The following is a 24,960-nucleotide window of genomic DNA, read 5'->3' as shown; positions in this document are numbered from 1 at the left end:
CAGCAGGCTGACCTCAACAGAGGAGCGTCTGATTACAGAGGAGTCTGACTGCTCCTTCTTCATGCGCCTCATTTCAAAACTTAATTTGTGCTTTTATTTAAAGAGCTGCAAATTACAGTTTCCTGCTTTTGCCGCGTCTTTTTTCCGCATCATGCCTTGATGCGTGTGAAAAACCCGTTCGTTCGATCATTCGAGGACATGGCCGTGGTCTCTGCTGTCATTCGGATGTGCTGGACCGTTTGGACATGCGTCTGCCACAGCGCAGAGCTGATCCTTTTCATTTCTGGTCGACACGAAGGAGCCCGATTGTTTTCCGTCCTCTAGCTCTGCTTTGGTGAATGTAATTCTGTTGACGTCTCTGTGTGAGGCTACACGTGTTCCACCGTACCTTCAGGCGTGTTGGGTCGTGGGTTTCTGGGCGTTCAGACGGCTCCTGGTTTGGTTCAGGCTTCAGCTAGTTGTGGTAAGAGGGGGAGGGCCCCTTTTCCATCTGGAGCTTTGAAGTATTTAGCGGGCGGGGTGCCTTGTGATTAGCTCGCACCTTTCATCCTCGCCCCTTCAGCAGTGCTAGTTTTTACCGTGGAAGAAAAGGGGGGAAAAAAAAGTCCACCGTAGGAAAGAAAACTGTTTCTGGTTTACTTTTGAAGAAGAAGGGGGGCTGTTAGGTTTGATTGCTCTCCAACCACCTTTGCAGTCCCCTTATTTTGATTTTCAAAATGCCTCCTGAGCTTCCCAGTGGCCTTCCTGTTGTGATACGGAGCAGCTATTTTCACCAGAGGCCACCGGCAGCAAGACCGGAAATGTTGGTCATTGTTGTCACCACTGCCCAGTTCAATAACATTCATAGTGTCTGTGTTATGACCTGACTTATTTGGTTCTTCTGTTATCAGACACGGTTATGTTTTTTTATTAGGACTTAGGACTCTGAGGAAGACGTTCATCCAAACATGTCAGGCATGTGAAAAAAACCCAACCGTGTCTGATAAAAGAGGAGCCTAAGAAGTCAGTTCTCCAATAGTGTCAGGTTTTGAGAAGTTTGACTTTGTTCTTTTAAGTCATGATGAATACAAAGAAACAGATCCATGTGATGTGTTTGAAGATCACAGGATCAGGGGCCTACTCGCTCTTCATCCCTGCCCCTCCTCATGCTGATTACCTGACCCAGGTGTGTTTCACAGGTAGAGATGAGAGGGGCTGTAGATTCCAGTGTTTTCATCAGGAGAAAGTCAGAGTTGACGTTGGTGTGGCTTCCTTCTGTCAAAGTGATTCTGCAGAACAATGCATGTGCATGGAGATGAAGGTGAAACGGTGACATCTGCATTCCTGCCTAGCATCTCTGAGCCCGTCTAAGCCCTCAGGCCCATCGACGCTCCGTCTGATTAACGGCGTTTTCATTCACTTTGCCGACAGCGCAGCGTGACTTCAGCACCTCTGCAGGACTCTGTCACATTCATCGATAGCCGAGGTCTTCCGGGAGCTCTGGGCTGCACCATCTGAGGCGGCATCGATTGCAGCAGTGTTTTTTAGCTGAGCACTTAGTTCAATCAATGGCGTTTGTCCCGACCTTAACTACCACAGCGAGCGTGCCTCCCTCTTCTCAGAAAACTCTGATGGTTTCACTGCAAATGTCTGGGGAAACAACTTTGGAAAGGGTGTGGAACTTCAGCTTTTAGCGGCTTCTTCTTGTTATTTTTAGCCCCCATTTTTGATCCTGTCCCAGTTTGGTACTTTCCCAGGTGTTGGTCCATTTATGCCAACATCGTTCCCCAGACAGAACGCTGTTAGCCTTAAAGGATGTTGCTTCCATCTTTTGTCTGCACCGTCAGCCATCAGTGCAGTAAATCTTGGCTGTGAGCACTGGAGGCGTGCTAAAGCGTCCTGACAGCTCTGCGCTCTGACAGCAGCTCTGCTGAGTCAATTACAGTCTTTTAGACGAGCAGCATCTGCCTCGACCCACAGAGGAGGCGCTCCGCGATGAAAGAAGATGCCAAGTCTCAGTGCGGGTTTCTGCAACACCACACTTTCCCTCATCCTCAGGCAGATCTGCCCAAAAACCTCCTGCTATGTGAGCAAAAGGGAAAGCAGGAGCTCATGGTCTGACCAGCAGCTTTTGAACCTTTTCCTCTTTAGGAGAAAACTGCAGTAATCGCAGAAGTATGTCAGTCAGGCCCAGTTTTTTTTGTTTAAGTCTCCAGACATGCAGAACGTGTTCTTTTTTTACGTTTATAAAATTATCTGAATTCCAGCCACACTCTTTCAGGAACTGAGTTTTCATTTTTAAAAAGTACTTGAGCAATAATGATAGGCGGAGATGAAAGAAATATTGATTGCCAAGTAATTTTCAACATAAACTGCAGTCCTTTAAATGTTGTTTTTTTTAGGATGTTCTTGTAACATTTTCTTCATGAAGGACATCGATAAAGAACATTAAGCTTAAAGCTGCATTTCTGACCCTTTCTTTATATAAATTGTTGTGAATCAGGAGAAGACGGAAAAGTGCTGTTTGAAAAAGATCATATTTTTGTCGTAGAAAGTACGCTAGGAGCTCCCTGCTCCGCGCCAACGGTCCCGCCCACAATTTGTTTTATTTGATTTATTAAGAAATCAGAGGATTTCTCACCACACCATACACACACTCACACACGTGATGGTTAACCCCATCCCTGTTGGGGGGGGTAACCAGGCCGTCAGCAGTGTTGGCTTCGGGGCCCTCCGTGGAGAGAGGGACCCCTGTGATGCATGCTTGAATAGTGGACTATTGTAGTTTTGTTTCTGTGTTGTGTTTAAACTTGCCTTAATGTGACTACAACATTGTGTTACTGTATGTTGTTTACTTTTTTCTGAATGCGTGACTAAAAAGACACTTTCTGGAATTTAGTTGTGCAACAAACATGTGTAACATGTTAGATTGACCATAAAGCCTATCGACCGGCTATCAGCTGTTCCCCCGAGGGATGACGGGGGGGCCTCTGTGCCGGCCGGACGCGGAGGACCGCCCCACGGCGGTGGAGGGGGGTTCCCGTCCGGCGAATCAACGGCGCCCCACCCGGCCCCGGGCCTCGGAACCCACAAAACCCCAGCGCGACGCGGCGGTCTCACCCTGGCCGTCCGTCGCGTGCCCGCCAGGTGCCCGCCAGGTGCCCGACTCCGCGACCCTATCCTATTCTAATTTATTTTATTCTATTGTGTTCTATTCTATTCTCTTCGGTTTTATTCTATCTGTTTTGGTTTGTTCTGTTCTACTGACGTGTTTGTTTGTATGCATAAGTGTGAGTAATCTGCAGTTCTTTTGTGTACGTTTTGACATGTGTGTGAAGACTTTTGGAGCCAAGTTGTGCATGATGTTTGCGATTGATATAAATGCAAATTTGAGGAGGTGTGATATTTGAGTGTGCGTGTGGACAGGCCCCGCCCCTCAGCCTAACATCTACACCTGACAGTAGCTATGATAAACCTAAAGCAACTTGTTGCTTTATGTTTTCTTCCCCCTCCTGCTCCTTCAATTATCAAATCCAAAAGGGGTTTATGCAAACAAACACCTCGTGTGTCAGAAAATCCTTAACCTCCTGTTGTGACAGTAGAATCTGTCCAACACAAGAGGCCTTCAGCTCTGATCTGTCTGCTCAGCTGTTGGACAGGACACATCAGAAATAAACAAAATTACGAATATTAATGAGGAGGAAGTTATGAGGGCATTGATGAGTACTGGAGAAGATAGGATCAGTTCAAAAATGAATAAAGAAAGGTGAACCTCGCTCTGAACCGTCAATGGTGGGACTGCAGCGCCGCGTTTTGTGGTGTCCTTCCATATGTTCAGTTATGATGGAGTCTCAGACTGGTTAAGGCGTAGCTGCTGCTCACTAATCACACCATCCCAGCACCTGTGGAATGAATTATTCATGTGCTGCTTTTGGTTCTGGAGAAAATCTGGGTCGGTCTTGAGCTAAAAAGCAAAAACAGGAAAATCCCTCTTCGTTAATATTTAAGGCCAATCATCCTTTCAGCCGGTCTAATGACTTCATTGTATTTGTTTGGCCTGCGCTGCTCGGGACAGCTGCTCGGGCCAGGCTCTGTCTCAGTACCGGGGCGGTACCAAAGAGCCCAGCAGGCATGGCCAGATGGGGAGAATCTCTGAGAAGGTGTGCAGCACGGGTCAGAACACGGAGAGACGGAGCCGTGCGAGAAAGAAGCCGCCGTCTGAGGCTCTCTGCTCTGGTTGGCCGTCCAGTCACACGCGTTCAGCGAGTCGGGCCAAACTGAGCGTGTGCAGCAGCGTGTGCAGCAGCGTGGTGTGGAGCGTGCGTGCGTTTAGCTGTCAGTCTGTCTGCTGAGAGCGCTGCAGAGGCTCGTCACAGGAGTCTGCTGTGATTGAAGATGACGTCCCTCATCTGGCCCGAGGAGGCGAAGCGAGCCTCTCGTCTGGGGCCGCCAGCCTGACGGGAGGTGACAGCTACCGTTTAGCAGGGCTCTCGCCGGCGGCCGCTACGCTCCAGCAGCTCTGACCCCCCTTCCTGAGCAGAACTCTGGCTTTTTTTCTAGTTTCATTCCTTCAGACATGAACAGAAATCGAAAACTGATATTTCTCCAGTTTCTTCGTCTCATGCCTTTGATTCTCAGTATCACTGTCACTCTACAGTCATTGGTTGAATACTATAAAGCATTCAACCAATCGTGGTTTTCCTGTTTCTCTTTCTTTATTCTAGTATCTTCAGCCTTTTGTGCAGCTTAACTCATACAGTTTTTCAGCTATTTCAACCATCCAACTATTCAAATGTTCAACTCTTTCAGCTTTTTCCAGCTCTGACTTTTGGTCCTTCAAATCCTTGAACTTGTCAAGATATTCCAGGATTATATGGATCATATGTCCTCTCTACTGTACCTGTTGGGTGGCATGACACATGAGCAGTGGTGCACAACTTCAATGGTTTGAAACCCGGCTCTGGCATTTTTCACAAAACTATCTTTTTTGTTATTGTGCTGTTTTCACTTTATTTATGGTCAACTTGGACCATTTCTTCCTTTATTTATTTTTTTGTCAGATATTACCCTTTAAGTGTCATTTTCATTCAGCAATACAGCATTTTCTAATGGAAAAGCAGCTCCTTCTAGTTGGGAATTGAATCTCATGGCTAACTTCTGTCATACTTCAGCAGTTTCTAGGAAGGAAGTTTGACTTTTGCTCTGAAGTTTGGATCTCACCCCCCCCCCCCCCCACACACACACACACACTCTGGTGGTTTATCCCAGGTGGGTGAACAGATAGATTAGTCCTGTTTACTGTAGTTTGTATTTTGAAAACTTCCTCAGATGAATAGGAAGAGAGTCGGACTGGTGGATGTGGAGCAGATACTTGGCAGGTGGAGGATTTGTGCACAGCAGTGTTAGGGGGAGAAAAACAGATTATCGTGTAATTTAACGGAGAGGAGAAGGCTGCTGATTGGCTAAGGTGAAGAGGCGATAAGATCCTTTCGCCCCAGAGGAGTCAGGGCCGCTATGAAAGAAGGTCAAATGTACAAACGGCAAAGTGCAAAAGAAACAACGCAGATAGTTTTCTTCACCAAGACCTTCCCTTTATCGTAGCAAAACGGAGTTATCGGACATTTTCAGTCTTTCTGTGTTTGAATGAATGACTGGCGCGTTACAACATTTCACAAAGACTCGCGTTTGAGGAAATCTGGTAGAGCTGTTGCTCAAAGACGACTTTAGCACACATTCCTTTGTCACTTTATATAACTTGGCTTTATTTTGATCTGGATTTCTTCGTATTTGTTGTTTGCAGAGGTTTTTGCTGTCCCTTCTCATGCTGCATGTTGTTCTACAGCAGACTTGAATTGTCCCTTTCGGGCTGTCTTCCAAGCGTGGCACTGTGGGTCTAGTGTAGCCACCTTACAGCGGCACACCCACCACAGTCGCATTCCCGCGTGTCCGGTGAGTTTGGGATGTCAAAAGTCTCCGGAAGTTTCCATGAGCTGCAGAAAAAGTTGCTGGATTTGTCACCAGGAGTCGGTCTGGAATCTGAACGGATCATAAACTGTTGTCTACTACATTTAATGTGAACTCTGACCTTTTCATCGTTGTTCTTTCTCCAGTTTAGTTCTGTCCTGAGATTTCTATCATGATCAACAAAGCTTGATTTAAATGTTTTCTGTGCATTTAGGAGAATTGATTGTGCTGGGCAGGACTTACAGGTTCCTGTTTCATTTTCTCATAAGTCCGTGTAATCAGAAATCTCCAGCACTGTCTCAGAAACACACTAAGTGGGATTTTAGTTGGTGTAATTTGTGAAAAGCCTCTGGAGAACCTGCTCTCTTGAGCTCCGATCTCACCTAAGAGGTGGTTCATCGGGACACAAATGATGCTTTCAGCCTGCTCCTTTCATTAAAACTCCACTTTTATCAAACATAATGAAGCCGTGCTACAGAACCGTTTTCTCCAAATACGTTATTCTTTTTGTAAGTGGATGCTCTCATACCTGTTCACAAATACTACACACAGGCTGACTAAAAGCATGGACCTCTAAGTGTAATCTCATATTAACAGTGTTAGATTCATAATTAGCATCTCTCTGTTCATTTTGCAGCTTTTTGAAGCTTTAGAATCCGTCAAACACAAAGTTAGTTGTTTTTAGTGCAGCCATAGTCTAACCGGACTGGAGGCCGGAGGTCTGAGGAGTTTCCCTGCATTTCCAAAACCGAGAGCAGACTGTGCTCCGGTGACGGTTTCAAACCGGAGAGCCGTTCAGGATGAACACCATGACTGTGCTGGGCCTCCCAGCCTCACTGTTCCTCAGCCTTAATAAGAATATGTTCCTCCTCTCCCCATTCCTACAGCCTGAGGTGGGGGGCAGCAGGTGCTTGAGTGGGCGTCCACGCTCAGTCTGGGCTCCTTCAAGGCCGAGGAGGTCAGCTTGTACTGGGCGCGCTCAGTCTGCCGGCGTCTCTGAGGACCTCTGCCTGGCTGGTATTTCTCCGGGCGGAGCTGGCATGGACCCTCATTACCGCCTTCGACTGCGGGAAATCGCTCTAGCTTTCTTTGTCGTCTCGTTTCACACTTCCAGACGACGTAGCAGCATTCCTGCAGCAGTAAAACTGGAAAAATCCACCCATCTATATCATCTTCCACCATTAATCCTCAGAATCAGACGACCGTAAAATTTGTCTTTGATTTTAAATCCTATTCTCAATTTAAATCATACCAGTGAACAACTTTACAGAGTTGATTCCCTCATTACTGTACAGATCCATGGTTCACGTGGTTCAGTAGGATCTGCTTAAGGCTTACCAAGGCCGTGTCACACAGCCTGGTTCTTTCCTGATCCATGCGTGGTCTGCCTCATTCCTAAGAGTTTCTTGTGTTCATCATTGGTCCATATGACGGGTAAACATACGTGGAACGGGAGTGGAAAGCCACAAATTTGCGTATCCATACAAAAAGTATACAGAAAGAGTTATGTAATAATTGCGCTTACACCATTGTCCTGGTGAATTCTGCTGGGTGGATTCAAAAGTTATATACCACAGTGATAACCGCCCGTCTAAAAAAGAAGTTCCGGTCACCTAGCATAAATGGTCTGTATCACTGCGCCGGCTTCTTTAAAACTTTATCTTCATCATCTGGACAAAAACAAGCGGTTAGAGGAGAACTTTCTCTCTGAACTAATGCTTTATTTAACACATCGTGGTCATCAGCATAGATATCGCTTTCCTTGGCCACTGCAGTCAAGGTCAACGCCTGCTGAGCCGGCAAAGGCGAACGCGTTGTCATGGTGCAGCACCACTAAATAGTCCGCTTTTTGTGAAAAAAGTTATCCAAACCGAGAAAATAATAAAAATAAAGGACTAAAAACTGGTTGAATTTGTATTTATTTTGTAAGTGATCACGGTACAAGCAGGTTAATGGCCCTCAAAGTGTTCATGATCAGAATGAACGCACTACGTGGAAGCCTGAGGCTTCTCAAACGTGGGCGTGCACGTTCTTCTGCTCCCGTGTGGCTGGTTGGATCAAACTAGAAGGAGCTGCATTTCTAGAAGAAACTGCAGGGTTGATGCTATATTTCTGAATGAAAATGAATCTTAAAGGTGAATAATTAGAACAAAAAACAGAGAAATGATCCAAGTTGACCATAAATAAAGTGAAAACAGCACAATAACAAAAAAAGATATGTTTGTGAAAAATGCCAGAGCCGGGTATCGAACCAGCGAGCTTCTGCACCAAGGATTCCCCGTGTGTTTCAATGAAGGTAGAAATCCTGGAATATCTGGAAAAGTTCAAGGATTTGAAGGACCAAAAGTCATAGCTGGAAAAAGCTAAAAGAGCTGAACATTTGAATAGTTGAATCGTTGAAATAGCTGAAACATTGCAGAAGGAGTTAAGCGCCAAAAAAATGGTGGCAGATACTAGAATAAAGAAAGAGAAACAAGAAAACAATGGGTTGAATGCTTTAAAGCATTCAACTAACTAGTGTAGATTTATCCAAGCAGCGGCTGAATAATAAGGAGGTACCGGCTCCCTCCCCCTTCAGTCTCCTGGGCTGAAGGGCCGTTTTCAGCTCTTTGTCTGTAGAAGCTGGATCTTTCCCAGGACTCTTCCCGCTCTTATCTCTGCCTCACACTTCCTGCAGAGGAAGTTCTTAGAGGGCTGGGCCTGCTAGATAGCAGCTGACCGTCTCTGTCCTCTCTTTAAAGAAGGCAGCAATCTCCTCCGTGAACCCAAATCCCAGACTGGATGAACCGCCCCGCCGCCGCTGCAGAGCCCGCCGCTTGCTCCAGTGAGAGCGGCACCTGTCAGTCCTTAATGAAGAGGAAGCAGCCTGTGGACTCGGGCGTCTCGGCTTTGAAGCCCCTCACCCTGTCGGGATTTTGAACTTTTGGAAGCGCGGCGCTGTGAAAATGTCAAAGAAGGAAACCTGTTAGAAGTTAAATGATTGCCATAAGCCTGGTTCTCTGTCTCTTTAAAGCTCTTCTTCCATCTTTCCCACTTTGATTGACTTTCTGAAGTCTGCAGGCCGCCGCAGGACCGACGCTCTCTGTGAAAGAAGCATCAAATCAAGGTGGAGGATCTTCTGGAGCGAAGGCTGCGGGAGAGACACCAATTGTTTTCTACCGCCAAAGCTAGCAGCCGCTCCACAAGTCTTTTCTTTACGTTATCCGAGTCTTTCCCGCTTCGTTAGAAGCCGTCATTCCTAAGATTAAGCTGTGAACACAGAAATGCTTTTTTTCTTTTTATCAGCACTTTCGAAGTCTGTTGTTGTTATTTTCTCCATCTGAGGCAGACGCCGGCGGGAGGCGGAGAGCATCTCCGGCACGGCATGAAAAATGCAAACTGCTGTTTCAGCCCCTCACCATCAAGCAGGTTTCAATCTTCCAAGTGTTTTGTAATTGGAACCAAAGTGTTCTCAGGTAGATCCACTTAAATGGCGCTAAAGCCTGTTAGGGGTTTCCCGGGGTCGCCGTGTGTTTTCTTTGTGGATTGCAGCTGAATGTGGATGTTTTTGTTTTCCGGATAAGCCGATGTTTCCTGCTCTGTCCTCTGGGGTGGGAAGCTGCAGCTGAAATGTGCATCGCAGCAGATTCTGTGAGCATGTCCGTTCTGGTTGTTGTCTCCGTGACAGATGGCGCCGCTGACAGCGGGGAGCTGGACCTGAGCGGGATAGATGACAGCGAGATCGAACTGGTGCGTACCTGCTGCCTAACGCGCTCCTGTCCATTCCAACACACTCCCACTGAAGGACAGCCAGGGTTTGCAGGCCTGATTAAACACGGGTTAGAAAATAAAATGTTAATTCACTTATAATTTAGGTTTGATGCTGTTCTGATTTGCTAAAACATACAAATCCTCCTTAATCTGCCGTCCAAACAGGAACGTCTGTTTTTAGGTGACAAATCTTTCAAGCTTTTGTCTATAGAGGTGGCTGGAAGACACGGACATCAGTTCTAATGTCAAAGGTCGGGGCAGCAGGAAGGGTTTGCCCTTTCACAGCAGATGTTGGGTAAAGTGAGGCCTTCATTACCCGCATGTGGACGGAGTCGCGACACATCAGTGCAGACTGCCGCTCCCCTTTCTTCTACCCCACGATCTTCAGAAATGTGGTGCAGGTTTGCTGCAGACTATTGCACCGAGGAGCCGATCCTGCTGCACGACCTTTTTCACTCCCAATAAAGCGGTTCGAGGTTCAGAGCCATTATGGAAATGGTTCTGTTCTGTTTAGTTTGAACAAAACAGGATCAGTACTTCAGCATGTCATGAGTGAATGTCCCAGATATGAAAATGTGTCCTTGCATACAGATAAAAAATGTGGCTCAATCGTTTTGGGTAAAAGCCGAGGCGCAGCTGCTTTCTCTCACTGCAGCCTAAAAGCTGCTTCCTCTGCGTTTCTGCAGTACCTGCTGAGTGAGAGCGAGATCAAAATCAAGACGGCGCTCTGGATGGCAGAAAACTCCGACTACCTCAAAGAGCAGAAAGGTACTTTCAGGATGCACCTTGATGTCTGAACAGCATGTGAGGGGGGGAGCTTTACCTGTCATCTGCATGCAGAAACCGGTACGCTTCCTGATGCAGCCGCTAGTCTCAGAACTTTATCAACCAGACTTAAACCTCGGGCTGAGCCGACTTTCCAGCCTCAGAACTGATACGCCCCCCCCCATGGTTTCTTAATTTCAGAAAAGGAAGCAAAGATAGCGAAGGAGAAGGAGCTGGGGATCTACAAAGAAAAGAAGGTAAGCAGGTCTGTTCTCACGGCTGCTGCGGGGCACCTCAGCCATTGGGGTTTCCCAGACAGGATCCAAAGTGTCTCTCCTATTCATGCTGTGTTCTATATTTTCCGCACTCAAAGGTCTTCCTGTCTGCTTCAAGGCCTATTTTGCCTTTTTTTGTTGTTTCCAACAGCCAAAGTCCTCAGGAAAGAAACGCTCCCAAATCCGAGCGAGCACGGCGGATGAGGCCATCGGGAAAATGCTGGAGCAGAAGAAGATCTCCACCAAGATCAACTACGACGTGCTGAAGGATCTGAACATCAGACCCAGCGCCAGCCCGGCACGCAAAGCCGAGTCGGTGAAGAGCGAGTCATCTGGCGCCAAGCTGACCCGGCGCAGCACCAAACCGGCTCAAACTCCGCCGGGCCTCAGTGTGCCGCTCAGCACTCTGGGAAAAAGGTAAGGAAGCGTGGTGGGGTATCCTTCTGTCTGAGGCAGTGCTGCTGATTTGATGAATGTGATGGTTTCATGAATGATGTGGTGACAGCAGCCACCTAAAACCCTGTTCCCACCAATCGGAATGCCGTGGTGACTGGGATTTCCCAGCCCATTGTTAGTCCCTAAAGCCCTCGTACCTGTGAAAAACACATGTATGGAAGCAAATCTGTAGCATAATTAAAAATAAAAGTCAAAACCACAAATGCTTCTTCATTTTCAAAATGAAGCTGCATTTTTTGACTCAAAATTAAAATGAAAAAGCAATCCACTAAAATGCTTTTTCATTTTCTACTTCAACACCGCTTATTCTGTCACTTAATTGAAATGATAAAGAAAATGGTATTTGACATTTCATTTTCATAAAGGTCCCTGGTAAATGTGTAGCAAAATTCATTTAGAAATGTCTAATTTGACAATTAAAATGGATTAACAGAAATCCTTTTGATTTTCAAAATGTAACTGCATCAAATGAAAATGAAAAATCAATCCTTCAAAATGCTTTTTCATTTCTACTTAAAACCCGCTTATTCTGTGTCATAAATTAAAACGAAAATGCAAAGAGGGGATGGTGTTTTTATTTTAACATCCACCCTGTGAACATTGTCGCATTATTCAATTCGAATAAGCATTTTCAGAGGGGAGGCGGGGCGATGACGTCAGTGCTTTCTCCGTGTGTCCGGCTGCTAACAGACACAGACATGCTAGGAGCAGTGGAGCTTTAAAGATGGTCTCCTGCGGCTTGGCGCTGATTTTGCTGTTCGATGACAGCTGGAGCCCATCAACAGCCATAGCAGATTTCACCATGTTAAATGTTTGCTGGTTGGACCAACACGCACTCAGTGGGAAGCTGAGTGCGTGTTGGTCCAACCATCTATCTTCTAAATGTGCTTTTATTGTTGTGATTATTATTAAAGGCCTGCACGATCATATTTTTTTCAAATCCGTGCTGTCAGTGCTTTTGTCATCGCCTCAAGGACCCAAAAGACGGGTTAGCATTTTGCTAATATGTGCTAAAAACATTAGCCGTGGAGGTACTTAAAACTCCGAACGGGCAATGAGCATCTTGGATGTAAATATGTGGGAATTACATTATCCTTTATTTTGTTCTGGACAACCACTGGAAACACAAATTCATATGATGGTTTCTCAGATCGTAGCAGCACAATTGCTTTTTCATTTTAATTTTGAGTAAAAAAATGCAGCTTCGTTTTGAAAATGAAAAAGCATTTCTGGTTTTGACTTTTATTATTAATTATGCTACAGCATCGCTTCCATACACATGCTTAGCCAAACCAACAGATGAAGGGAGTTCACTCAGGTCAGTTCCAGCTCCTCCTTAAGATCCACATAAACAGTTTGCTGGCTGTTCTTCATGAGGACAGGGCTCTTCAGGTAACCAGCAGTGACAGACGGACGGATGCTCGGCCTGCTCCTCCTTGTGTTCAGCGCGTCTGCCAGCATTTGTCCCAGCGCTTCCCTCTCAGGGATTCATGCTGGGACGGATCGGTGCTGAGTCTTTCAGGAATGGCATTTCTGCAGCTGCAGACGTGGTTTCCGTTCATTTGGTTTTTCATGGCTCTGTTTTTAAAGCTCTTCCTGTTAATACTGGTTTTGGGCAGCATCATGGAGCATAAAAGGGCTTGTATGGGGGCAGCTGTGAAGGTGATGTAAACCCCCCAGGTTCCCCTCTTTTTGCTGCTGTGGTAATTTGAGCTCCACTCATCTGTTTGTGGTCTGTGGTGCCCACCCAGATCCTGTCCTGAGCTCTGGGATGAGGTGCTGATGTGCTGCAGTTTGAAAAATGAAACCATTTTCTCTTCAAGTAAGAATAAATATTTTTAGACATGATGCCCACTGACGGATGAAACTGGAAAATAGAGCCATAAGTCTCTCCAGGTTTGACTTGAAACAGCCGTTACAAACGTACGCAGCATTTTGGGATCAACCCCCAGTTCAGGGTTCCATGGTCTGCTTTGGAGGACGGTTTCTCTCTGAGCTACAGAACAGTAAAGAGAACAACCACGACGAGGGAAGAAGGTTAAATGAAGACTGCAAACAAAAAAAGCAGATAAAAGGACAAATCAAGACAAATACTCCGTCTGAATTCCTGCCCTAACCCCTAACTACTAAAAACTAGATAGTGCTACTATGTAGAGCCCTGAGTTTTAAAAGTAATTTAGACGCCACGCTCACTACTTTATTTTATTTTTAAACGGTGGATATGATGTCATCGATTTCAGGAAGTTACAATCTAATTAATATAAGCGTTTTGAGACGATTATTTATGAGTCCACTGTCTCCTGAAGATTAAAAGGTTGATGATTTATTAAAAAAATTAATTTAAATAAAAGATTTTGGTAAAAATTGTTCCGCCGCGATGCATTGTGGTCTAAATTCACTAATCTAGTGAGCATCGATGAACACGGATTTTTCACAAAGACTTCTGGGAATTTTTTAGGGCTCTGGACTTTGGAATTGTAGATTCAGACGACACTAGAAATGGAGAACGCTCTATATAGTGTACTTTGTAAAGAATTCAGACACAACCTGTTTCTTTTTTTTTTTTTTTACTAAAAACGGATGTTTCTGCTTTCCCACACTATAATTATTGTCTATTATTATTGTCTATTATTATTTCCCACACTTATTATTTAGAAAAAAGTGTTCTATTCATTTATGTGGATTTAAAGATGGAAACGGATGAACTAAAAATGCTATCAAAACAAGAATATAAAATACATCCAACTATTATCTGGGGACGCACACACACACGCACACACACAAACACAGACATACACACACCACTGGTCAGTGTCTCATGATTAGGCCCCGCCTCAGCACGGTGGCACTGCCCCCACTAAACTGCCGCCGCGCTGAGATGCGGCTGGATTTTTGGCGCTCCAGTTGTCTGATGGCGGCGTTAATGGAAGCTCCCGGTCTGGGAGAGCAGACCAACTCCATGAATAAAACGGACTAATCCATTCTCAGTGTTCAGAGGTTCCTCTTGACTGGGTGCAGTTTTTCAGAATGAAAAGTCTGGTGTTGTTTGACCTGCTTTTCTTCACAAAGTGCATCCCATCCTTGTCAATGAATCATTGATGGAATCTGTGGCTTGAATCATTCATTCTCTGGGTCTTTGTGTCTTTTCCCTGAATGGACCGCTCCGTCTTTTTACCCAGTCTTTGCTGAACTCAACACTTTGTCGTATTAAATGCACAACAATGTTTTCTCCCCCCACAGTTTCCAGCTCTCTGCTGGTCGACCGTTAAGGCACAGGGAGCGGGAAATCCCACCGGACCTAACAAGCAGAAGTGAAGTGCTAACCTCCTAGTCCCTCCATGGAGGTGTAGTGGTAGCTGTGGATTAAAAGAGGCACTAAAACAGCAGACGGGAGCTGGAAAACTCAGAATGGGCTCTTTCAGCATCGGGCTGAGGAGCCGACCGCTGCTTCTCCATGAAAAGGTTGTTGTGCTGCAAATTGAAAAGTGGTGGTGGGGGGTGGGGGGGTGCAGGAGAAGGGCGGCTGACAGTGCAGCCTTTGTGCTTTGTTGGGAGGCCTGCTCCTTCCAGCTCCGTGCTCCTCCGGGAGCTCTGCCCGGGGCTTCGCTCCTAAAGGTTTCAGGCCTTTTTCTCCTCATATGCCCCTTTTGTAAGTCCAGGGGACCTAGAGGAGCACAAAGGTCATTTTTTTGCCCCCACTTTAAAAACCCCACAAAAGATTGTCTGCATCCATAAACAACACATTTATTTACAAACGAATAAATACCAAAGCAAAAGGCTTCAGGGTGAACCAAGGCCAAAATAACAAACAAAACCCACCTGATGGAAATCTGACATCTGTGAATGAAAGACAAGGGAAAGAGATGACAAAACACCAACATAGACAGGAGAAAAACACTGGAACACTAAACAAAAGACAACACAGAGTGGGCCTGAACACAAAACCACAAAAACGGCAAAAAAGTGCAACACAAACTACAGAACAGGTGGAGAGGAGCGCCGAGCTGCGGTGGAGACCGGTTGGAGCCACGCTCCGCCCTCACAGGCTGGAGGTTTCACACGGCGCTGCCATCAGTTTGGGTCCACACCTTCTCAGCACCTGAAAGGAATCAGACTGACACACAAAGATCCACAAAAGCAACAAAGTCCCACTCTGATGCAGAAATAAAACACACAAACTAAAGTAGATACGGCCACAGCCGTAACAGAGAGGTTAACGTCTCGGCAGAGAAAATGTGAAGCTGGGGGGAAAACGCTGCAGCTGAGCCTGTTTCATGGCGAGCAGATAAATAAAAAGAAGAACCGGGTGGTGGTTGGGGAGGGGGGGTCTACGGACCAACCCAGAAGTGCACTGATACAAACAGTCCGAATAAGCAAAGCAGTGTGTGTCGCACGCCCAGTGCCAGGCCAGGGGTACTGCCTGTTCTTCACCCAAACCGTGTCGGTGCTGCTCGACTGAACACTTTTCCTCACGCTCATCTCAGGACACCACGCACACCTGACTGGCACCAGACTGGCCTGTGGGCTATCCAACCCCATCCCAGCAGATTTGGGCTCAGAATTTGTCTACTGCACATTTCTGTTCGGTACCAAAGCTGGTAAACAAAACCACGTGACTAAAGATCTTCACTCATTGGCCAGGACTTATGAGGGTGGGGCAAAGCAAAGGGAGAGAGAATAATGGAAGTCCTGCGCTTTGCAGTCCTCGTCGGCATAGATCACGGATTCAAACGTTAGATTTCTCCGACCAAGTATGAACGTCTGTATTAACGCCAGTCTCAACACTTTGTACTTTTAACTTAGTTGCGGCTGAGGCGGAGTCATGCTGCAAGGCGGTTGCCAAGGAAATGTCGACTATAAAGGGATGCTGCTAAGTGTTTATGACAGAGAATTTTGGTGAGAAGCAATGTGTGTCACGGTAAAAGTTGTTTTCATGAGTCTGCATTCATTTCCATGGGTTGCTGCGTCTCATCGCTGCTCTACATTTGTCTACGGCTCATAGTTGCAACGTTTCTACTCTGTTTACATCCCATAATGCCCGGCTACGGTGGCTGCTTGGGTTCAGTTGCTCCTCTCTGGACACTGAGCCTATTCAGACTGAGGAAACTCAGAGCGAAGTGAAGCTCAGTCCGACTGGAAACAAACCGAGAACACCTCCAAAGACGGGTCAAGGGCGGCCTCTGGTCCCGGATCAGGGTCCCCTTGGGCGTATTCAGACGGAGAATTTGTTCTGGATTATCGGGGGAAACGATCTGTGGTTCACTTTAAGCGAACCAAATGTTTGCAGTCTGAATCCAGCCTTAGTCAACGTAGTCGTCTGCAGAGGGAAAGAGAAAAGGATGTCTGGGACTGATATCTGTTAAGCTGTGAGGTTCTGTCCGGTTCTGCTTAACGACACAGAGAACTCCAGGAACTTGTTCTGGCTTTATAGCGGCCATAAGATGATACATTTGTTTAAATTGTGTTGTTTCATCTACGTCATGGCAGCTACTGAACAGGCGAAGCAGACTTTTGTCCTGCGTAGGAACTGAGCCCCCCCCCAGTAATTCATCTACAATATGGGACGGTTGGTCCAGTAGAACCCTGTCCAGGAGAACAGTAGCCTGTGAGCGAGGCCGCTGCTGGCCGTCTTCATCGTTCTTTAACACGGCTGGGATTTTTAAAACATTAAACGTTTCCTCTGCAAAAGGACAGATTCATATTTAATCATCTGAACTCCACAGAAGTGAAAGAAAACGACGTTTACTGTTAGTCATCTGACTACTCCCAGTCCAGTAAGACCTCACCTTTAGAGTGGCACAAGCATTTAGCTGTGCTGCCTTTTTAAATCATCAGCCTCACAGATCGTTTTCACATCCATTCAAACCTCTAAACTGTGAGAGAGAAATTCACGCCGCGATGGCTGGAAAGCAAGCGCTTTAGCAGAATCAGCAGAAGAGATGAAAACAACAATACTGTAGGATGAACCATAGTAGTATCTGTGGGCGGGTCAAAAGGTCATAGCATTGTCAAGCCTCCGATATCTGCTCCTGATCCAACGTGATATGAATAAAGAAATACTCAGAAACACAGTTTTGATCTTACATTCTTTTATCCATGTCCTCCATCATGAGAAAAATGCTAATAGAACATACTAAAACACCCAAAACAGCATTTTTTTATTGGAGCGGGTTTTTTATATGAAGAAGTGTTGGTCTAACTTTAGTGACTCCTAGCATACTAGTATAAATACTATGGTAAATGGTAAATGTTTTACTACCCTGTCAGAAGGACCAAAGTGTTTTACAGTCACAGGCCCTGGGTCCAACCTATAACCACCAGGAGCAATGTGGGCTTCAGTGTCTTGCTCAAAGGCACTTCGACACACAGGAACTGAACTGAGGTCAATCAATTTTATTTGTATAGCCCAAATTCACAACAACAGTTGTCTCGATGGGCTTCGTATCGGTAATTGAAAAAGTGAAACATAAAATCAAAAGGATCATGAATACATATGACTCAATAGGAAAATACTAACTAAACAGACTAAACTAAACGGTCATCCCTGCCCTTAGACCCTCCTTCGGGGTAAGGAAAAACTCCTAAATAAAAACGGTGATTTACCAGAACTCTTAGAGAAGAATTAACTTATCTAAATCTACAACTACATATTTAAAGTCAGGCAGACGAGCTTCATCCAGATGGAGTTGGGGGGACAGTCGGGGGCGCGAGTCGAGCCGGAGACAGGATCCACAGCCAGGTATAGAAGCAGTAGTAGAGGCGAGGTACACGGTCAGGCACAGAGCAGAGACTGGATCCACAGCCAGGTGTAGAAGCAGTAGTTGAGGCGAGGTACACGGTCAGGCACAGAGCAGAGACAAGCCAGAGACAGGATCCACAGCCAGGTATAGAAGCAGTAGTAGAGGCGAGCCAGAGACGAGGTACACGGTCAGGTACAGGAGCACGGATGTGCCAACTGGAATCTGGAAGCACTCCCACTCCCCAGGAGGGTAGAGGGAAAGAGGGACAATACATGAATCACACTGCACCAAACAGAGAGATGGAGAACTAAATGATGAATAATCATCAAAAATAGAGGAGAGGACGGGTAGAAGTAGAGGAAAAAAGAGGACAGAACCCCAGTGCACCATAGTTACCCCATCTTCAACTTCTAGCAGCCTTTTAAAACAAAAAGTTATTGTTATTAAGTTTAATTTAAACACATTAAGTTAAATAATCTGATTACTAGCTAGTCTGACAATAAGTCTGTCCAAAGAGGAATGTTTTCAGTCTAACTTTGAATGTAGAAACTGAGTCGGCCTCTCTTACATGAGCTGGGAGCTTATTCCATAAAACAGGGGCTTGGCGGCTAAACGCTCTACCTCCAACTATAATTTTACTTATTCTAGGAACCACAAGCAGTCTTGGATTTTGCGAGCAAAGTTTTCTGTTTGGGTGGCAAGGGACTATGAGGTCCTTAATATAGGATGGGGCCATACCATGTAAGGCCTTATAGGTTAACAGGAGGATCTTGAACTTGATTCTAGAATCAAGTCGACCGGTTTTAATGGTTTTAAGCATTGCTGGTAATTTTTAGCTTAGACGTTCTCCCCATTCAGACCCTGAGTCTGCACAGCGTTGGTGTGTTGTCATCATGTCCTCACTTTAGCACTCAGCTCTGCCCCCCCCCTCTTCCCTCCCACCTTGTAACTTCATTCTTGTTCTATCTGCCCGTTGAGCCTGTCTTTGTGGAGACATTCTGCCCTTTGCTGCCCTTCCTTTACTAGACTCTTTGGGTTGTAAGACAGCATGCACACATCTTTGTTTTGCCACCCCCTCTTACTTCCTTTAGACAGCTACCATCCAGGCCTCCCTGCCCTCCCCCCTTCTAAAGAGTGGAAAATCGCCTTCCAGAAATAGCCCAAATAATTGCCCTCCAGTGGATTTTTTTCCCTCCTCGGTTGCTCTGTCTACTTATTTGCTCCATCATCTCTTCTTTTCCGTGCCAAAGCTTGTTCTTCTTTTTTGACCTTGGTTCAAAAAAAGGCGGAGCCGTAACAGCAGTTTGTTGGTTTTGCAGAAATCTAAATTTATCCCACAACCCGACTTAGCCCCACAGAAAGCCTCAGCAGTTTTCCCTCCCGATGACTGCTGCTGCCAACATCCCTCTGAGGCGTTCAGACCGTTTCCCATGGGGGGCCTTCGGCGCTGAGGCAGGCGTTGGGAGTGAGTCCGGAGGTCTGCAGAGCGTTCAGCAACCAGAAAGGAAACAGGAAAAAGTGACGTTTGACACTGGAGGATGTTATTCTTGCTTAGGAGTCAGCTGTGGCCATGGAGGGAGTCTGAATGCATGTGGCTTCAGCCCCTTCCTCTGAGCACCCCCAGAACATGAACTGTTTGATGATGGTGAGGTCTTTGTAGATAAAGCCATCCAAATGAATTTGTTTTTAATGTGACATAAAACACTTTGAGTAGCTGCTTTCTTCAGACATCTTCCCCCTCATCTGCATCCACCTCTCTGACACCCATCTGTTCTTATGCCCACCATGTCCCGCCTGAACGCTCATAAATTTACCACCCCTCCTCCCACTTTGACTCACTCCAAAATAAGAGCTTCCCCCTTTTTTTGTTCCTTTTTATCTGTTCCTACCCATCCAGCTCAGCCTTGATTCACTTTTAGACTTGGATATCATTTCTTCCCATCAAGCTCTCTGAATTATCGTGCACATCATAATATTGGAAAGATAGGCTGAGATGTTCCTGCAGTTTGTAGACTGAACGTCTAAAACCAGTTGATGCTAGACTGCTGTATTATCAGGCGGTTGTATCCATGCCATCATCTCTAAACCTGGATATAGAACGCCTGAGGGCCAATTCTTTATCAGATGGTTGTTTAAGCCACTGTGGATGGAGAGATGTCGTTGTTTCCCTCATTGACAACAACCCTAGATTTTCAAAGTTCTCTACAAAATAGCCTATGAAATATAAACAAAAGATAAATACTGTCAATGGATCTTTGAGAACACTCAGAATTGGTGTAGGGCTTTACAAAATGGTAAATGGCGGATACTTATAGTGCCTTTCTACCTTGCTTTAAGGCCCAAAGCACTTTACAGTCACATTCACCCATCCACACACTGATGGCGGCTCCGGTGTCATTTGCAGGCGCCAACCTACACCACCAGGAGCGATGTGGGTACAGTGTCTTGCCCAAGAACACTTTGACACATAGGTGGGTGAGGTAGAATCTGACCCAGTAATCCTCCAATCAGAGGTCTACCGCTCTACCTTAGCACCATGACCACCCTCAAAAGTGAGAGGAGAAACAGAGTTTTTATCAAGAAAATTATTTCAAAAATTAGCTTAACCCTTGTGCTATCCTAGGCACTTTAACATTGGGAGTTGGGTCATCTAGACCAATGTTTTTCAACCAGTGTGCCGCGGAACACTAGTGTGCCGTGGGAGATGGTCAAGTGTGCCGTGGGAAATTGCCCTCATTAACTGATCTAAAAACATTTCCCATCTCCAGGATTTCAGGTCTCTGTTCATCCAAACAGGCCCTGAGAACACTGAGTAGTTAGGAATATAAAAGATCATACAATTATTTTTTCTTTGTGTTTATTTGATTGTATTAAAGCAATTTTGATAAGAATGACGGTACCGCGATTTGGCTGCAGCTAAAGCTGTTTGCGGCAAAGTCCCGCCCCTTTAACTGTCTCCGACAATCATTCTTGAAGGCTTAATCACATGTCATCAGTCTGACCAATCAGAAGTGGTTAAAGTCTTCACTTCCTTGTTCCAATTTAGCTCAAAAAGTCTCTCCGTTCTAAAAAAAATACCAGCCAAAGCTCGTCTTCAGCGGTGTAGCTTTCCACAGAATCTGGTGTCAGACCGTGGAACAAGTGAACAAAACAATGAAGCTCAGAGACGCTAGTCTTTCTGCCTTTTTGCGGCAGTTTTCACACCACATCTCCCCTGATGCATTGGGTTAAAGGGACAGCGTCAACTTACCCCCTTCCTCATATAACCTCATATTAGGGTGAGGGGGTGGGGGGTCTAGCCTGCGATGCGCCTTGGGGGGGGGGCTACTTGGCAGTGGCCCCCCTCCTATGGTTGCCGTATGGAGTGGGCCCCCCCTCTTTCGGTTTTATTTGCACCTTAGACATGTAGGGTCCTTGGTAGGGGGGGTGCTTGGACATCACTGCCAGCAAGCAGCAGATGTCCTCCTGGCACCCTACCCGCCAATTTTAACCGCACCTTAGACATTTAGGGCCCCTTGGTGGGGAGGGTGAGGGGACATCACTGTGAGTAATCAGGAGATGTCCCCTTAGTGCCCTACTCGCCAATTTTAACTGCACCCCCCTTAGTACACACACCCCTCCCCCTTCAATATATACATTCCAACATAAACACACACACATGCACACACACACCCTTTTAAACACACATACACGCACACACATTTTGCAAGGAAGGTGGGACCTGGGTCCATCTGTCCCCTACCCCTTCCCTGGTGGGGGGTGCGGGCCCCTTGGCGATGGCGGCCGTGCTGGCTCCCTGGGCCCGGCGGTGCTCTCTCCGCATGGTGGGGGGGTTCATATTACACCTGAGCCGGGGGTGTTCGTATCCCTGGGGGGTGGGTCCTGGTCCTTGCCCCTGAGCGCTGGGCCCCGCCAAACTTCCAACATGGCCGAGCCTGGTCGGACCATATTTTTGGTGGGCCCTCTTTTTTCCCCGGGGTTCCCGCCTCCTGGGCGGGGGCGGCGGGCCCCTGCCTTGCTCCTCCCTGGACCAACCGTGGGCCAGGCGGATGGCTGCCTGGAGTGCTGAGCGGGTCTCCCTTGGGGGGTCCTGGCTCGTACCTGGGGTAGGGGCGGGGGGATGCCCGGAACTCCTGGGTGGTGGTGGGGTGCTCGTCTGGGGCTGTGGGCGTCCTTCTCCGGTGAGGCCCTGCGTTGGGCGCTCCTGGCGCGGCGGGGGGGCTGCTCTCCTGGTTGGGCTGGGGCGGCGCTCTCTTTCCCTCCTGCTCTCTGGCTCTGGGGGCCTTGCGGCGGTCCTGCTGGCCCTGGCCTGGGTGGCGGGCTTGGTCGCCCGGACGGCGGTTGTTCCCTGCCGGTTCCCGTGTGGCGTTGGGGGGATTTCGGCTGCCGCTGCTGCTGCGGTTGGGGTCTTGGGGTGGGAATGGCTGGGCACTCTCCCTCCTTCTTGTCACGTTCCACCATCCATTTTAGAAGAACATAAACACTCACCTGAGCACAGGTGTTAGCTCACCTTTGCACTAACAGTTTGCATGATTGAATGACTGAAATATTTCACACTAGTTGGTTTTAAGGCATAAGTATGCGTTTGAACACTATCTGTTTTGTGTACATGTCGACAGGTGGACATTTTTGCAGCTAGCAGGTGTGTTTATAACATTTGAGTGTGTGTGTGGATAGGCCCCGCCCTTTTTGAACTACATTTGAACCTTACCATAATGATTAACAACCAGTAAACTTGTTGCTTTATGCTGCTTCATGGTCTTACCCCCCTTCCCCTCCTATTATCACCCTCCTACCCCCCCCTCCCTCTAACGTCCCTCTCTTTTCTTCCCCTCTTTCCTTTTCCGTCCGGTCCAACACTAAAGATTTTCAAACATGATTGAAATTAATAAAGTTTGGCCTCAATTACAAAAGGGGTTTATTCAGACATACCTTTGGTTTGTCTGAAGATTAATAACCCCTCTTGTTAAAGTAAAATATGTCCAACACAAGAGGCCCTCAGCTCTCATCTGTCTGCCTAGCTGTTGGACAGGACAAGTTATAAAAAAAAAAAAAAAAAAAAAAGGGACAGCGTCTTAGCGAACAATGAGTCGTCCGTAAACGTCTTGAAACCACAACAAACACACATCAAACCGTTTTTGAATTTTCTAAATTAACTTTTATTTCATCTTTTAGAAAAAAACAGCTGCAGCTTCCTGCTTTTAATTATCATTTTAATTATCACAAAAATGCACGTGAGATTGCGCGGGGGGGGCTGTCGATCAATACAGACTGAGTTTTTTTCTTTTGGGATGCTGGTGTGCCCAAAAGAAGGTTAAAGTGTGCCGTGGCTCAAAAACGGTTGAAAAACACTGATCTAGACCCACTGGACATTGCGCTGAATCTTTTTTCCTCAGTGATTTGTGAATCTCACTGGTGTCCATGGATTACATGAAATCTTTCCACCTTTATCCACCTTTGTCATGGTAGGGAGAACAGGTCATTGCAAGGGTGGGGTCATCTAAGATAGTACAAGGGTTGATATCTACGTATAAATTACAAATCGTTGGTAAAGTGGACAAATGTCTCAATGAAAGTTAGATATTTGATTTATTGATGAGCATTAAATGTCAGACACATATCCAGTTTAAATGAAGGTCCCCTAATACACGGGGGCAAAGAGTATTCAGTCAGCCACCAATTGTTGAAGTCCACTTAAAAAGTCCAAATGTCCCACTTAAACAAAGACATGCTTTATTCAGTCAGCCACCAATACTGGGTGTTCTCCCACTTAAAAAGACGAGAGAGGCCTGTAATTTACATCATAGATAAACCTCAACTATGAGAGGCAAAATGAGAAAAAAAATCCAGAAAATCACATTGTCTGAATTTTAAATACAAATATAAACGCAACACCTTTGTTAATGCTTGCATTTTTTATGGTATGAACTCAAAGATGAGAAACATTTTCCACATACACAAAATAACCAGTTCTCTGAAATATTGTTCACAAATCTGTCTAAATCTGTGATAGTGAGAACTTCTCCTTTGCCAAGACAATCCATCCCACCTCGCAGGTGTCAAGATGCTGATTAGACAGCATGATTATTGCACAGGTGTGCCTTAGACTGGCCACAAGAAAAGGCCACTCTGAAATCTTCAGTTTTGTTTTATTGAGGGGGTCAGGGGACTCAGACAACCAGTCAGTATCTGGTTTGACCACCATTTGCATCATGAAGTGCGACACATCTCCTTCGCATTAGGGTTGATCAGGTTGTCTATTGTGGCCTGTGGTATGTTGGTCCACTCCTCTTCAATGGGTGTGCGAAGTTGCTGGATATTGGCAGGAACTGGAACACGCTGTCGTATTCGCCGATCCAGAGCATCCCAAACATGCTCATTGGGTGACATGTCCGGTGAGTATGCTGGCCATGCAAGAACTGGGATGTTTTCAGCTTCCAAGAATTGTGTACAGATCCTTGCAACATGGGGCCGTGCATTATCATGCTGCAACATGAGGTGATGTTGTTGGACGTACGGCACAACAATGGGCCCCAGGATCTTGTCACGGTATCTCTGTGCATTCAAAATGCCATCAATGAAATGTAAATGTGGAGTCTGAGATTTTAATGACGGCGTATGAAGATTATACAACCATCAAGAAAGTAATACGGCTGCATCATCAGCGAAAGAAAGAGTTTCCGCTTGGAGAAAAAGAACACACAAAGTAAACGCACGAGTTTCTATCTCATTTCTATTTTCATTGTGACTCATATATATATATAACTAATCCAACTTAAAAATGTGATTTTCTGGATTTATTTTCTCATTTTGTCTCTCATAGTTGAGGTTTACCTATGATGAAAATTACAAGCCTCTCTCATCTTTTAAGTGGGAGAACATCCAGTATTGGTGGCTGACTGAATACTTTTTGCCCCACTGGATGTTGAGGCTTGATTAGATCCAGTTTGTGCTGATCATGGAGTTTTTTTAAGAGTATCTCCTTAAGAAGCCGTAGCTGCTTCCCACATAAACCAGAGGACTAAAGGCCT

The 24,960-nt window shown here is 46.1% G+C and overlaps 1 protein-coding gene across 4 annotated transcripts in view; it reads left to right on the top strand.

The window, feature by feature from the left end:
• LOC101163291 (BRF1, RNA polymerase III transcription initiation factor subunit) overlaps positions 1–24,960 on the top strand; it is a 100,412-nt gene that overhangs the window by 46,757 nt on the left and 28,695 nt on the right. For all 4 annotated transcript variants that reach the window (XR_911008.3, XM_020713750.2, XM_011490671.3 and 1 more), the window contains 4 exons: positions 9,611–9,672; positions 10,380–10,461; positions 10,660–10,715; positions 10,885–11,150. Coding sequence is in view for 3 of the 4 variants with exons in the window: in XM_020713750.2 (XP_020569409.1) it covers positions 9,611–9,672; positions 10,380–10,461; positions 10,660–10,715; positions 10,885–11,150 (466 nt within the window). In the remaining variant the exon portion in view is untranslated. The remainder of the gene's footprint in view (positions 1–9,610; positions 9,673–10,379; positions 10,462–10,659; positions 10,716–10,884; positions 11,151–24,960) is intronic.

The sequence above is a fragment of the Oryzias latipes genome, chromosome 22 (genome assembly GCF_002234675.1).
Source record: "Oryzias latipes chromosome 22, ASM223467v1".
Classification (NCBI taxonomy): domain Eukaryota; kingdom Metazoa; phylum Chordata; class Actinopteri; order Beloniformes; family Adrianichthyidae; genus Oryzias; species Oryzias latipes.
This window is presented reverse-complemented; position numbering and strand designations above follow the sequence as displayed.